The 14,399-nt window shown below is 39.3% G+C and overlaps 1 protein-coding gene across 14 annotated transcripts in view; it reads left to right on the top strand.

The window, feature by feature from the left end:
• Window positions 1-14,399, top strand: part of CLASP2 (cytoplasmic linker associated protein 2) — a 180,412-nt gene that overhangs the window by 117,889 nt on the left and 48,124 nt on the right. For 10 of the 14 annotated variants that reach the window (XM_042957091.1, XM_042957085.1, XM_042957089.1 and 7 more), the window contains 3 exons: window positions 2,338-2,444; window positions 5,527-5,771; window positions 8,167-8,230. In XM_042957091.1, the coding sequence (XP_042813025.1) occupies window positions 2,338-2,444; window positions 5,527-5,771; window positions 8,167-8,230 (416 nt within the window). Of the gene's footprint in view, window positions 1-1,296; window positions 1,360-2,337; window positions 2,445-5,526; window positions 5,772-8,166; window positions 8,231-14,399 lie in introns of all 14 variants that reach the window. The other 4 variants (XM_042957083.1, XM_042957082.1, XM_042957080.1 and 1 more) reach the window with 1 other exon arrangement.

The raw sequence follows: 14,399 nt of genomic DNA, 5'->3' as shown, positions 1-14,399 counted from the left end.
TCCCCACGTTGGGGACTAATCCCACTGCTTGGGATTCTCCCTCTCTCCCTTTCTCTCTGCCCCTTCCCTGCTCACTTTCTCTCTCTCAAAATAGTAAATAAACTTTTTGTAAAAAAGTATTTTAACTGCTCTAATTAATATATCTGAAGAGGGGCACCTGGGTGGCTCAGTTGGTTAAGCGTCCGACTTCGGCTCAGGTCATGATCTCTCAGTTCAAGGGTTCAAGCCCCGCATTGGGCTCTGTGCTGACAGCTCAGAGCCTAGAGCCTAGAGCCTAGAGCCTAGAGCCTAGAGCCTAGAGCCTGGAGCCTGCTTCGGATTCTCTGTCTCCCACTCTCTGCCCCTCCCCCACTCACACTCTGTCTCTCTTTCTCAAAAATAAATAAACATTAAAAAAATTTTTTAATAAAATATATATATATATATCTGAAGAAGAGTAACTTTCTAACTATGAGTAATCTATTTCATTAAATATTAAAATGAATCTTTAATATTTATGTAGGAAGAAGATGGACTTTATGGTGTTGTGAAAATCGGGGTTTTAATGTATGAAACTTAAAATATGCTAAAATTAGACGTAGAGAAACATGACATAAATATAGGGAGACCTTTTGTAGGTCTTTTGATTGTATTATTGATATCCTTTTTTTACGTTCACATGTCTTTGATATTTAAATCTTTTACCGAATGCAGAACTTGTATTCTGTGAACCATTATGGAAAATGTTTGATTAACGTAAGTGAGGTATGTTATCTTTTGAACGATGTGAAGACGGCACATGTACCATTCGAGAGCAAAGGCCTTGAAAGAGTACAGATACCGAGGTGTATCACTTACTCGTAGTGTGGCTTTGGTCACGTTAATTAGCGTCCCTGTCTGCTTCAATTTGCCCATCTATGACATGGAACAGTAATACCTGCCTCATTGGGTTCGGGACTAAAGGATCTAGGTGTATTATTGGTTACTAGTTACCATGGTGGTTTTTTTTTTTTTTAAACTACGGTGTTCATTTTTTTGTCTCATGCTTGTACTTTCGACATTTCCTTCCATTTGAATACTTGCTTTTTTTTTTTGTCTCCTGTGGGCTTGTGTCTGTCCCCTTAGGTGTAAGATCTTCTGTGTGTCGAGGATAATGTTACGGTCCTGATGTTCAGTTGCCTCGCTTGGCAGTATTCTGATCCTTACCTATTACTAGTAATACCAGTGTTGACTAAGTCTCCTTGCCTGACTATAGTGCTGCCACTATTCCTTGTTTCTGTGGTAATAGATGAGGTTTGTATGGTCCTGTTATTCCAGCCTCCAGACACCATTCCAGATCTACTGGTGCCCTCTACGCCCCCGATGTGTATGGGGCCTCAGGTGAAGGATGAGTACATTTTCACTATCATCTGTGCATTCATCTCAGATTTTTGTCCTTTTCAGTTTCCATTGAATGGTACATTCGTGTTTTTAAATCACTTTGTTTTTGTTTAAGTTTGATTTGTCAGATAATAAATCATCTGTGTATTTTTTTTTACTTTTCCCCCAAGTAACTTTTCCCCCTCCCACAACCTTATTTGAGCATTTTTCTCACTGACAGATAGCCTTTTTGTGTGTATGTAATCTAAGTTACGTCATTTTTAAATATGGAATTGTTTTCTGTTCTCAATTATGTACTTCATCTTTTTACATGTTTTGGAAAAAAAAAAAAACCAAAATGGTGGATGAAGTGTTTTAATTGTAAATGATGGTGTAGAAAGTAGTTGGGGAGAATCCATCTCTGGTTTGTCTTTACATACCTCAGAGTGTTGGGCACACACTAGGTGCTTAACAGATGTCGAATGGCATATCTTAGTTGTAGAATGAAACCCTCTCCTGACGGAGAAGAGACAACAATTGGCAGGTTTTCCCTGTAGACTGGTGTAGCTTCACTGAGTTCCCTCATCTTCATTGGGTTGAGGTTTGACGTGTGTTCTAGACTCCTCCATGGCTCACCTGCATGGCTGAGATTTGCCTGGCTGATAGAGCTGGATTCATTGCCAGGGCTGTAGATTCACAAGCCCTTAGTTAGCCACCCATGCTTTCTTCTATTTTCTGGTCATAAATGTATCATAGCTACTGTTCTTTAAATTTATTTTCCATACACTGTCAGTAATTTAATTGCCTTTACCATTTTATTTGACCGAAGACCAAACGTACCCAGAAAATACAGAATTGCTTTTAAAATGCTTTGCCCCATTGGTTTTTTTTTTGTTTTTTTTTTTCCCTCCCCTCCCCTTAAGGATCTTGAAGTTTCCAATGTGACGCTGTTACATTTATGACTCTCTCAAAGCTCTTTTCCTCCTTCTGATGAATTAGGTCCAGGGTATGGGATGAGCCAATCGAGCCGACTGTCGTCTTCTGTCAGTGCCATGCGAGTCCTGAACACAGGCTCTGACGTGGAGGAGGCCGTAGCAGATGCCTTGGTACTCTTCTCCATTTCCTTTTCATTAGAGATATTCCAATTACGAAACTCACGTGTGGGTAAGCCGGTCCCCCGGTGTGGGGAAGGTCACGGGGAAAAGCTAGTGGATTCAATCTAGGAAGATCAAACGTGGGCCATGGAAAAAGCAGAGTTGTGTCATCAGTTCTTGGTCCCTGTTACTCGGTCAGAATTTGAAGCGAGGGCCAGAAGTAGTTGATGGGGTGTCAGGAATGTAATGTGAATATTGATGTTGTTAACATGAGGATGTGTTTGGGGCACTGTCGTCCACGAAGAGTAAGGGCAGATTTAGTACATAAATGGGTGCACTGCAGGCATACGTTTCAAGGCTTGCTTCACGTTTGGAGTATTTAGGCATTGTTTTAGTTCGGGGTAGGATTTTATTTAGTCTTACTTGCTTGTATTTTTCTGAGCTGAGAGAAGCACGACTTCAAGACAAATTATAATTAAGATACCCTCCTGGTTTGTTATGCCTGACACGTTAAGGAGTGAGATTTAAAAACATCATCTACAGATCCATGATAGTTTGTCGGAAGAGTGCTGTCCATATATCACCGTTGTTTTTCTCACTTAAAATTATGAAGGGAGTATCATTTGAAACAGTGAATACAGTTGGTTTCTGCCAATCTCCCACATCAATTCGGTCTGCACTTCCTCTTTCAAATTATATTAATCCCATCTATATTTAAGAAGCATTTACTCAGTTACTTATCATAACTTATAAAAGTCCTCATCTTTGCTCTGAAATAAAAAAAAAAATACGTCGTGCCTTTTAAAACTGTGTATCACATCTTAACCAGTGTTGCTATAATACAATTTATGCCACGTGTATTTGGAAAAAACTTTTAAAAAATATCTGCTGATCATAGCTGTAGTACAGGAAATGTAATCACATGTGTAGTTCTGCGCTAACAGTCTTTAAGTGCGGAATTTTCCCCTTTACCTCCGTTATTTAATTTTTTATAACTAATACAACTAGGTAGGAACTTTGTTCTCTTGGGCATGGGATATATTGATCACATCTTGTTCTGACGATCAGTCAAGTGCTTTAAATTTACTATTCCTAATCAACGTATTCCTTAAATCATGTTTTCTAGTTTCTTTTTAGATGGAAGTTGTACCAGTTAAATTGTGCTCACATAAGTTTTATGAATTGAATGGGTTATTTTTGAACTATTACTTCTAATACTAAGGTGTGTTTGGATTATATAAGGGGTATTTAGCCACCAGGGCTAAAAGCTAAATCCCAATAATCTCCTTCGGTCTACTTCCATTATTTGCATAGTTTAGATATTCCAGTTGTAACTATCAATCTCTAGAAAAAAAACTTGATTAAGCCTAATTTGGACCTGGGGAAAATCATAGAAACAAAGTTAACTTTGGAAACGACAAAAGGATCCAATTAGAAAGAAAACGTTAGTTTCTTTAGGAAACTGGTTATGGGAATATTCTCGTAGCTTAGGACTAAAGGATATTGCCAAGGTTGAAGATCTACTCTGCTACTAAGCAGTTTTTATGTATCTGTATACAAACAAAACTTACTGTTTCTGATTATGGGCATTGTTTATGCCTGCTTCATTGTGCTGTTTAGCAAAATGTTCTTCATTATTTTCAATTTTTCTCTTTAAAAATTTACTGCGCTCAGCTCTTAGGAGACATACGGACTAAGGTATAGACATTGCTGTTTTCTGACATCTTATGATACCATAACTTTTTTCCTTTGCTTCATCAGTTTAACAGATGATAGTCTTCTATAAAATAAATATTCAAGTGGAAGTAATAAGATCCTTTAATACACCCACTTTTCTGTATATATGCTTATTAATAGGGAGATACTGCTTGGATAGAATGTCCTGTGGGGGTTCTTGTCCTTTAAGCTTGACTGCTCCATACAGATGAGGCGATACCATTGACACTTATGTCTGTGACAAGACTGATCCTGGAGCCCAGCACAGGACATGGCACATTATCACATTCTAAATTAACTTGGTGTCTCTAAATCAGTAAGAGGCATTTAGTGATGGAAATGTCTTTATAAAACTGTTTTGAATTAAATTCGTTTGTTTTTTTAAGATTTTAGACTTTGGAGAATTTACAGCCATCTGGAACTGTTTTAAATTCTTGTGCTTATTAACATGTTTCTAGAAATGTCTTCACTGTTCATTAGCCTAAATTCAAATACCAGATTATATAAAGATGTATCTCCAATTCTTCCAAGGAAATCTCAAATAAACTACTTGCTCATTTCATTTTTAGTATGCAAGGCATAATTAGCAGTTACATATATTAAACGGTAAGCTTCAGATGTAAAGAAATCGAATCTAAGTGGACTTTCTTGCATTTATTGAAATAGACAGTATAGACACGTTGGGGAAAACATGGAGGGCCCTCAAGGAGCTTGCCTCCTAAAAATAATAGTAAGCAAAATAGGTTCTCATCATTCTCATTATGTCTGTATTTTACTTCTCTAGGAGACTTGAGGGTTGGGTACAAGGGAAGAAAGGGTGACAAGAGAAGCAGTAGCTGAAGTAAAAGGGGGACTAGAGAAAAGAGAAGATACACAGGCAAAAGTAGAAGTTCATATAAGAAAACGTGTTTTTCTGACCCATTCTCATCCTTTAAAAAAGTAATATTCAAAAAAAATAAAGTAATGTTCTCTTCTTACCAACTCAAATTCCCAGTAATTTCTCTTCATCTAAAATATATACTAGTCGTTCTTTGGTTTCCATGAAAAGGAAAAACCCACAAGTTGAGCACTTCTCACTTTACATACATGAACTTTCGTGTAGTCTTATTCTGTTTCCACTATATCCCATCATTAAAAACTATCTCATTGTCTACTAACTTCTAAAACCTGTTTTCTGAAGCAAAACTAAATATTGAAAATAAAATCAGTTATCGATGGATACAACATTGATAATAATTTTATTATTACAGTGCTTAGACGCATGCTTGGTACTGATTTAAAAAAAAAAAAAAAAACAGTCCTTTTGTGGTCAGTAGAAATTGTGAAATACCAGTACATTCTTTTGGCTACTGCTAATGAGAGTCTTTATGTGTAACAGAAAAAGCCTGCTCGAAGAAGATACGAATCCTACGGAATGCATTCAGATGATGACGCCAACAGCGATGCATCGAGTGCTTGTTCAGAACGCTCGTATAGCTCTCGAAATGGCAGTATTCCTACCTACATGAGGCAGACGGAAGATGTGGCCGAGGTCCTCAATAGATGTGCCAGTTCCAACTGGTCAGAAAGGAAAGAAGGCCTCCTTGGGCTACAAAACTTGCTAAAAAATCAGAGAACGCTAAGGTGAGTTTATTATCTTAAAATAATTGTCCTGTCAGGTTCGCACTTTCAACTTTGTTCCCAGGACACTTTCAAGATATTCGTATGGGAACAGACTTGTTTTAAATTCAGAAGGTGATACCAAAATATTTTCCCAGTCTCCAAGGCCATCTGTATTATCTAAACTAGAAATTTTTATTTAAAAGGAAACTTTGTATTCACAAATACAAGTTAATGAAAAAGTTATTTTTAAAATTAAAAATAATAAAGTGTACATAAAATTAAAACTGACTGGTTTATTTAAAAAAAAAAAAGTTGACCAGTGTATTGAAAGGCAACAGAACTTAATAAGCCATACTGAGAAAGACAGATACCATATGTTTTCACTCTTATGTGGATCCTGAGAAACTTAACAGAAACCCATGGGGGAGGGGAAGGAAAAAAAAAAAAAAAAAAGAGGTTAGAGTAGGAGAGAGCCAAAGCATAAGAGACTGTTAAAAACTGAGAACAAACTGAGGGTTGATGGGGGGTGGGAGGGAGGGCAGGGTGGGTGATGGGTATTGAGGAGGGCACCTTTTGGGATGAGCACTGGGTGTTGTATGGAAACCAATTTGACAATAAACTTCATAAATAAATAAATAAATAATAAAAGAAATGCAACAGAACTTTATATTGGTTTTTAGTTTGGTTTGACTTGATTTGGTTTCCTTTCCTAATGGTTTTTACTTCCTTTTTTTCCCTCTAAATTCTTTATTGTCTTTATCTTTGTAATGTTTTAAACTTCTCTGGCCAACCCCTTTAAGAACCTAGCTTCAGGGGCATCTGGGTGGCTCATTCGGTTAAGCGTCCAACTTCGGCTCAGGTCATGATCTCACAGTTTGTGAGTTTGAGCCCCATGTCAGGCTCTGCACTGACAGCTCAGAGCCCGGAGTCTGTTTCAGATTCTATGTCTCCCTCTCTTTCTGTGCCCCTCCCCTCCCCCCCGCCCGCCCGCCCGCCCCCCCCCCCCCCCCCCCGCTTACTCTCTGTCACTCTCCCAAAAATAAAAAGTAAACATTTAAAAAAAAAAAAAAAAAACTCGTTTCAGATAATTCATAAGTTTGAGGGTACTGGAAAATCAGAGGGCTACTTCCTGACTTGATACCTGAAATCAGGGTTAGATTTACTAGTTGTATGTTTACTTTAGGAAGTATTAGAACTATTTGATCTAAAATAGATGTTTATGTACTACCTAATATATTCTAATGTGTGTATATCACACTTCATGAATCATTGCAATAAATCATCATAATATTGTTCCTGGCCCCATCAAGATTAGGTTAATATTAGGTTCAGTATATCATTTTCAGTGGCGAGGGAGTAGGCATAGTTTAGAAAGATTTTAGTCGTCAGGTGGCCAAATTTAAGAAAACATCTTCGCATTTAAAGGGAAAATTCAGGGGTGCCTGGATGGCTTACCTAGTTAAGCGTCTGACTTCGGCTCAGGTCATGATCTCACAGTTTATGGGTTCGAGCCCCACGTTGGGCTCTGTGCTGACAGCTCAGAGCCTGGAGCCTGCTTCAGATTCTGTGTCTCCCTCTCTCTCTGCCCCTCCCATGCTCACACTCTGTGTCTCTCTGTCTCTCAGTAATAAATAAATGTTAAAAAAAATTTTTTTTTAAATAAAAAAAAAAAAGGAAAAATTCAGGGGCGCCTGGGTGGCTCATTTGGTCAAGCATCTGGCTCTTGATTGCAGCTCCGGTCATGATCTCACCATTCATGAGATCAAGCCCCATATCACACATGTGCCCTCTCTCCTGCTCACATGCATGCTCTCTCAAAATAAATAAAAAGTTTTTAAAAAATAAAAATAAAGGATAAAATTTGTGTGCTAGGAATGTCATTTGTACAGTTTCCCCTGTCATGCTACATTAAAGAAATACAACTGTATTTCTTTTAATATAACTTTCAACTTTTAAGATAATGTGGGTTGCAACAGGATTATTGTTGCATTTGATAAATTTGTGTTTATTCCTGATTAGTAAGTCCCACAAACTTTATGATTTTGAGGACTGGTTTTTTTTTTAGCCTTTCTTTTTGTAAGAAGCTAATTACAGCTAAGGTTACTCCAAAGTTTTGTTTTTTGGTTTTTGGGTTTCATTGTTTTTTTATTAGAGAGGGAGAGAGAGAGAGAGAGAGAGAGAGAGAGAGAGAGAGAAGAAGCAGGGGTGGGGCAGAGGAAGAGGGAAACAGAAGATCTGAAGCGGGCTCTGTGCTGACAGCAGAGAGCCTGGTGGCTCAAACTGGACACCATGAGGTCATGACCTGAGTTGAAGTCAGATGCTTAACCGACTGAGCCACCCAGGTACCCCTAAAGTTCCTTTTAAATGAATTCTTCCTATAGCAAGATACTAATTAGCTATTTTATTATTTTGACAGTCGAGTTGAACTGAAAAGATTATGTGAAATTTTCACAAGAATGTTTGCTGATCCTCACGGCAAGGTATGTTTTAGTATTTAAGATTATTTACTCCTATGGGATGTCATTTGTGTGCTGCAAAAAAAAGTAAAGTGATAGCAAAACACTGTAGGCCGTTTGCGTTTTATTATTGCTTCAAAATGGTAATAATTTTTTCAAACACAATTGAAATTGTTTGATGTCGTACATAATTTAGAAATTGTTCACTGGCAACCTTTTAAGCTTCTCCAAAGAGGAACTGTTTTAAGACTATATAAATTGAGGGACATCAGTAACAAGCACAACTCACAGAATTAGTCAAACTGAATGTTTTTGTATTACTAGAAACTTTTTACTGTTTATAAAAAAAAGAAATTGGGGTAAGTCAAAAAGAGACGTTTCTGTGAGCTTCTTATTGTTTTCTTCTTTTGCAAGGTTAACGTGAATATATTCTTAAAAGAGCAATTGTGTAGAAAAGAATTGCCATTAAATAACACAAAAGCACAAAATACAGTGTTGGCCACGGTTTCGTAGGAACAGTCAAAAAAGCATTTTATTTATTGAAGTAGTCCATAAAAATTTTCAGAACAGTGTTTAATTTTTAATGTTGATTAAAACATACTTAATTTTAGGGGTGCCTGTCTGGCTCAGTCAGAGGAACATGTGACTCCTGATCTCGGGGTCGTGAGTTCAAGCCCCGTATTGGGTGTGGAGATTGCTAAAAAAAAAAAGTTTTTAAACATACTTAATTTTAAATACTGAGGCATAATCTGCATGTGTATTGTGAAATTGTGGTTTACGTTGCAGGATAGTACTGTTATAAAACGTATTTGTTTATTCTGTTTTCAGTAATGTGTCTGACAGTGGTGAAACTTTAAGTATCTTTTTTTAGGTTACCAGTTGTCTACCTGAGAATTTCTAACCTAAGTGAGAGGGAGATGTGGAAGGGAAATTATAAGAAAAATATTAATGAATTTTGCTTTTTTTTTTTTTTTTTTTTTTTTTTTACTGTCTTCACGTTATTGTTGCGCATATCATTCTCATTTTTTTTCTGTTTTCAAGATTTTCATTACTTGGAACGCTAAAGATAATGAAATCCCATTTTATACATAATAAAATCCAGCTGAAGGTGATAAATTGCTTCTACTTTAAAACAATTTTCAAAGATTATCCTCTATCGGAAGATATATTTATCTTATCCAAGAATACAAGATTCCATTAAAAACAAAGATTAAAAAAACAGTTGGCAAGCAGTTTGTTTTAAAGTTCACAACTTTCAGGGGCACCAGGCTGGCTCAACTGACAGAGCATGTGACTCTTGCAATCAGGGCCTCATATGAGTTCAAGCCTCACATTGGGTGTAGAGATTATAAATAAGTAAGTATGTACGTACATACATACATACGTACATACAGTTTATAATTTTCAAGCTGGGCATGTAGATAACTGTACCATTGTATACTTATATTCCTACCACTAATTACAGCTGTAGGACTCCCTGTAATGCAAAAGTTCTGTAAATCCTGAACAAATTGGTTGTTGAAATATTTTCTTGGCAATATAAACCAAAGGACAAGACAGTTGTGATCTGGATGGACCTGTTTTATAAATAATATTTTAATAATTATCTATACAGCCTTTAAAAACAGAATTTTAAAACATCTTCATTAAGTGGTAAAATTCTTGTCTACTGGAAGGTATAGGACCAGGGCTGGATTATTTCTCAAAGTCACAATTTTTTATTTTTCGTTAGGGCAATAATACAATTTAGTTGGATGCTAGGATTTATACAGTGATAAAGAGAACTGCTTTTTAAAAGAGGCTGTTAGAGATCAATAGGGAAATTGAGTTTGATGTTGGTAAGGGACCTGAACCGAGCACGTATGTTTGGCTTTCCTTAGCAGACTCGGAGAACCAGCTACAGTCCTCCCTAGAGTTGTGAGAAAGATGACTTTTTGGGTTTTCTTCATCAGGTTTTATAACCGTATATAATTCTTACCCATCTGGTGTGTTTGATTAGGTTTGTTTTAGTTCAGCGAAGACTGATGGGAGGATGTTTATTCATTTGTTTCTGTTTGACTTTTGTTTGGTGATTGTCAGAGGCCCTGCCAGTAATGGAATTCATTGAGAATAGACTGGATGGGGCTCCTGGGTGGCTCAGTTGGTTGAGCATCCAACTCTTGATTTCAGCTCACGTCATGATCTGTGGTCTTGGGATCAAGCCCCACATCAGGCTGCACACTGCCCTGGGCACGGAGTCCTCTTGGCACTCTCTCTCCTTTCTCTCTGCTCCTCCCCTGCTCACATTGCCTCTCAATTGAAAAAAAAAAAAAAAAAAAAAGAATACACTGGATATGTCACCATACTGTGCTGAGTTTAAAATGTCAGGGTTTGATTTGAGCTTTTGCATTATATCCTGATATTATTAAAATAGCAGATTTCTCCCTCCCCATCTTACAAAGTACCATCAGCCCCGTCTTCGGGATCAGGCAACGGTTGTGGCTTTTCTTTCCAAATACAGCGTTTTTTTGGTTTTGTTTTCGTTTTGTTTTTTTAGAGAGAAAGCATGAGCTGGGAAGAGGGGCGGAGGGAGCGGAGCAGGGGAGAGAGAGAGAGAGAGAGCAAGAGCGAGAGGAAGAAAGTCTTAAGCAGGCTTCATGTTCAGCTTGGAGCCTAATGTGGGTCTCAGTCTCACGACCGTGTGATCATGACCTGAGCTCAAATCAAGAGTCAGCCGCTCAACCGACTGAGCCACCCACTCAAGTGCCCCGTTCCAAATACAGTTTTGTTCTTTATCAGTTGACCATTTTTTGCTCTGTAAAGGGCAAGATGGTAAATATTTGCATCCATATTGATCTCTGTCACCACTGCTCAACTCAGACATTATATAGCACAAAGGAATCTTTAGACAGTATGTAAGCAAATGAATGTGGCTGGGTTGCAACAAAACTTTATGAACCTTGAAATTTTAATTTTCATGTGTCACAAAACTGCCTTTTTATGTAATACTAAAGGCCTACTTTTTTTTAAGTTATTTATTTTAAGAAAAGAGAGAGGGAGTGCACAAGTGAGCAGGGAGGGGCAGAGAGAGGGAAAGAGAATCCCAAGCAGGCTCCACCCTGTCAGCACAGAGCTCAATGCAAGGCTCAGTCCCATGAACCGTGAGATCATGACCTGAGCCAAAACCAAGAGTCAGACGCTTAACCGGCTGAGTCACCCAGGCACCCCACGAAATTGCCTTAAAAAAAAAAAAGTTTTTTTAACCATTTAAAATTGTAAAAACCATTGTGCAAACCATAGTTTGCTGATCCCTGTTTTTTATGCTTAATTCTTAAGTTATTGACACTGTAATAGAAACATAGGTTCAATAACCTATCTGCTCGTGGAGCTCGTGACACCTGGTTGGAGGTTAGGATTCTTGAAGGGAAACACTGTACTGGCCCCTGAGTGAAATCAGCTATGTGTATTCCTGCCATTCTCCACTACTGATCTGTGGTTTTTGTCTAGTGCTCAGTGCTATGTAGGAATCCTCCTCTTTGTCTTCTGTTCTCCATGGAGACCATGTCAAACAGTTTCTCTCCTCAGAACTGCAGCCCGTTCACCTCCCAACCTATCTTATGCCCTAAGCACGTGTCCTGGCTTCCTAGCTTACCCAGAAAACGGAAGCCATCAAGCAGAAACTCCATTTCCTGCCTCCAGACCAGCCACTGTAACTACACATAAACTCATGCTTTCTGCCTCTCCTCCGGTTGAAATAGAAGGAGGTGTCACCTTAGAGCTGTCGTTAGCCACATTAATAAGTATTCTATTTTTCGCTGAGATGGTCTTATCCTCTCGGCTTCCGGGGACTTCTCATAAATTCCAGTTTGCTGGTTGACATTCCTTTTTGCCTTTCAACTTTGCTGTCAGTTATTCACTGTGTCTTTTCTGTCGTTCTGAGGAGCATGATGTGCCTGTTGTGATGTGCCTGTTGTGTCCTAGCCAGTCTCTCTCGTACCGCTCGTCTTACGGCACCTCTCTCTCTGCTCGTTCTGCTGAGCATAGGTGTCGCTTCGATTCTTGCCCTAGGCTCTTGTCTTTAATTCTGTACCTTCTCTGAAGCTTACGTTACCACTGGCGGGAACCTGGTGACTCACAGATGTGCACTTCCAGCCCATATTTTCTCTTGCACGTAGTCTCCTGCCTCGTGGCCATCTTCAGCCTCAGAACTCCTGCGTTGCTTTATCTCGTCTCGTGAAATCACCGTTCCCTCATTGCTCCAGGGAAGGATTTGGGCATCACTCTGGCAACTCCACTTACTCCTCATTCAGCCTTCTGAACCTCTCTCTGTTCTCACTGCTGACTCGGGGCAGAGCAGTCTGTTGCCTGTGGCACCTGCTCCACACCGCGTCCTTTGCACAGGAGACAGATCTTTTCTACCAGCTTAAAACCCTGCGGTGACTGCTCGCTGTCCCCAAGAAAATGCCCAAACAGAGCCTATCGTTTTGCTGGTCGTCCCTTCCTCGCTCTCACCCCAGCCTGGACTACGTCCATGTCCCCAGAGGAGCCATGCACTTTTTTTCATAGCCTTGAAAAATGCCATCAGGGACATTTCTCTGTGTTCCTGAAACCGGGGTTAGCTCTCCACTCTGAACTGGAATCTCTTATCCATAACCTCAACTGTCCTGAAAGCTCACAGGGCAGAAACTCTCTGAAGACTTGCCCCCAGAATGGGCCACAGTGTTCGGGAGACATCTCATTCCATGAGCTTGGTTAGGTGGATTTTCCCATGTCTTTTCAGGTGGAAATCAACACTTCAGTCCTGTGTTCACACCTTCTAGGTATTACCCAGCTGCCATGGTAAACGAGAGTTGTTCTCACGCCCAACACGATCCAGACTACCTGCTGTCCTCAGCAGAAACAAGATACTTAGAGAAACAGTTTGTGGGCAGCCCGGTCCACTTTCATATAGGATCTCCTTCTCCAGCCCCCAGAATGCTCCCCTCTTACATATTTCACGGTAAACACCCGAGTCCAACTAAAGTATCAGGTGAGCTCTGGTAAATGAGGTAGACACCCCAGAAAAGAAGGGCCAGAAAAGAGCACTCTCTGAATCCCGTGGAGGTAGACGCTGGGCAGGATTGGCAAATAGAGTTTGCAGGCTGAAGTTAGTTGATATGCCTGTCACTTGCTATGCTTTTTTTTTTTTTTTTTTTTTTTTTACTTCAGATACCTAGAGTTGGGAATAAGTGATGATGTATGTATGACAGTAATTTAGAACAGAAGCTACAAATGTCTGATTTATTTTTTTTAATTTTTTTTTAACGTTTTATTTATTTTTGAGACAGAGAGAGACAGAGCATGAATGGGGGAGGGTCAGAGAGAGAGGGAGACACAGAATCCGAAACAGGCTCCAGGCTCTGAGCTGTCAGCACAGAGCCCGACGCGGGGCTCGAACTCACGGACCATGAGATCATGACCTGAGCCGAAGTCGGACGCTTAACCGACTGAGCCACCCAGGTGCCCCTACAAATGTCTGATTTAAAGCCTGTTGATATTTTTCCAGAGACAGAGAGAGCAACACGGTGATAAGTGTGGATGGCAGAGCTAGATCCTTAGGTGCAGATGTGCCTCAGCACTTACTGGCAGTCTGTGCCTTAGTTTCCTAACCTGTAAAATCAAGTTTTAATAGTAATGAATAGCTAATAATCAGTAGTACCTCGTAAGATTGTGAGGATATTTAAATGAGTTAATATATGTAAAGCCTTTAGAAAGCCAAGCACTCATGTAAGTTTTTCAAGACTAAATAAGTTTGAAAATTAAGGAGATCAGGGAAGATTTTTATTTGGACTGCTCTAGACTCATTTTTTCCCCTCAAACGTAAGGAGCGTCAGATGCTAGAAGTTATCTTACGTGTTCTGACATTTGTCTCTGAAGAGACTATTGGAAAAGAGCCGCCTTCACCAAGGTGCATGCTGTGAGTTGGCATTTTATGGTCCGTCTAGTCCTACCTCTTGAGGTCCTATCTTTGAGTCTCGAATAGCTAGGGTAGGAGTTTAATCTGTGGCTACTAAAATGGACACACTTGAGTGCCCAGGTCACATCTGGTCTCTTAAAGAGTGTGCTAGGCAGCAGAGGTGTCCTAGGATCAGGACACCATAACAGACATCTTACCTGGGCAAGATTTAAAGTTGTGGCATAAACGGTTCCTTTTTATTTCCAGTCAGCTGTGGTT

Source organism: Panthera tigris, chromosome C2 (assembly GCF_018350195.1).
Source record: "Panthera tigris isolate Pti1 chromosome C2, P.tigris_Pti1_mat1.1, whole genome shotgun sequence".
Lineage (NCBI taxonomy): Eukaryota > Metazoa > Chordata > Mammalia > Carnivora > Felidae > Panthera > Panthera tigris.
Note: the sequence above shows the minus strand (reverse complement) of the source record. Positions and strands in the feature narration are given on the sequence as shown.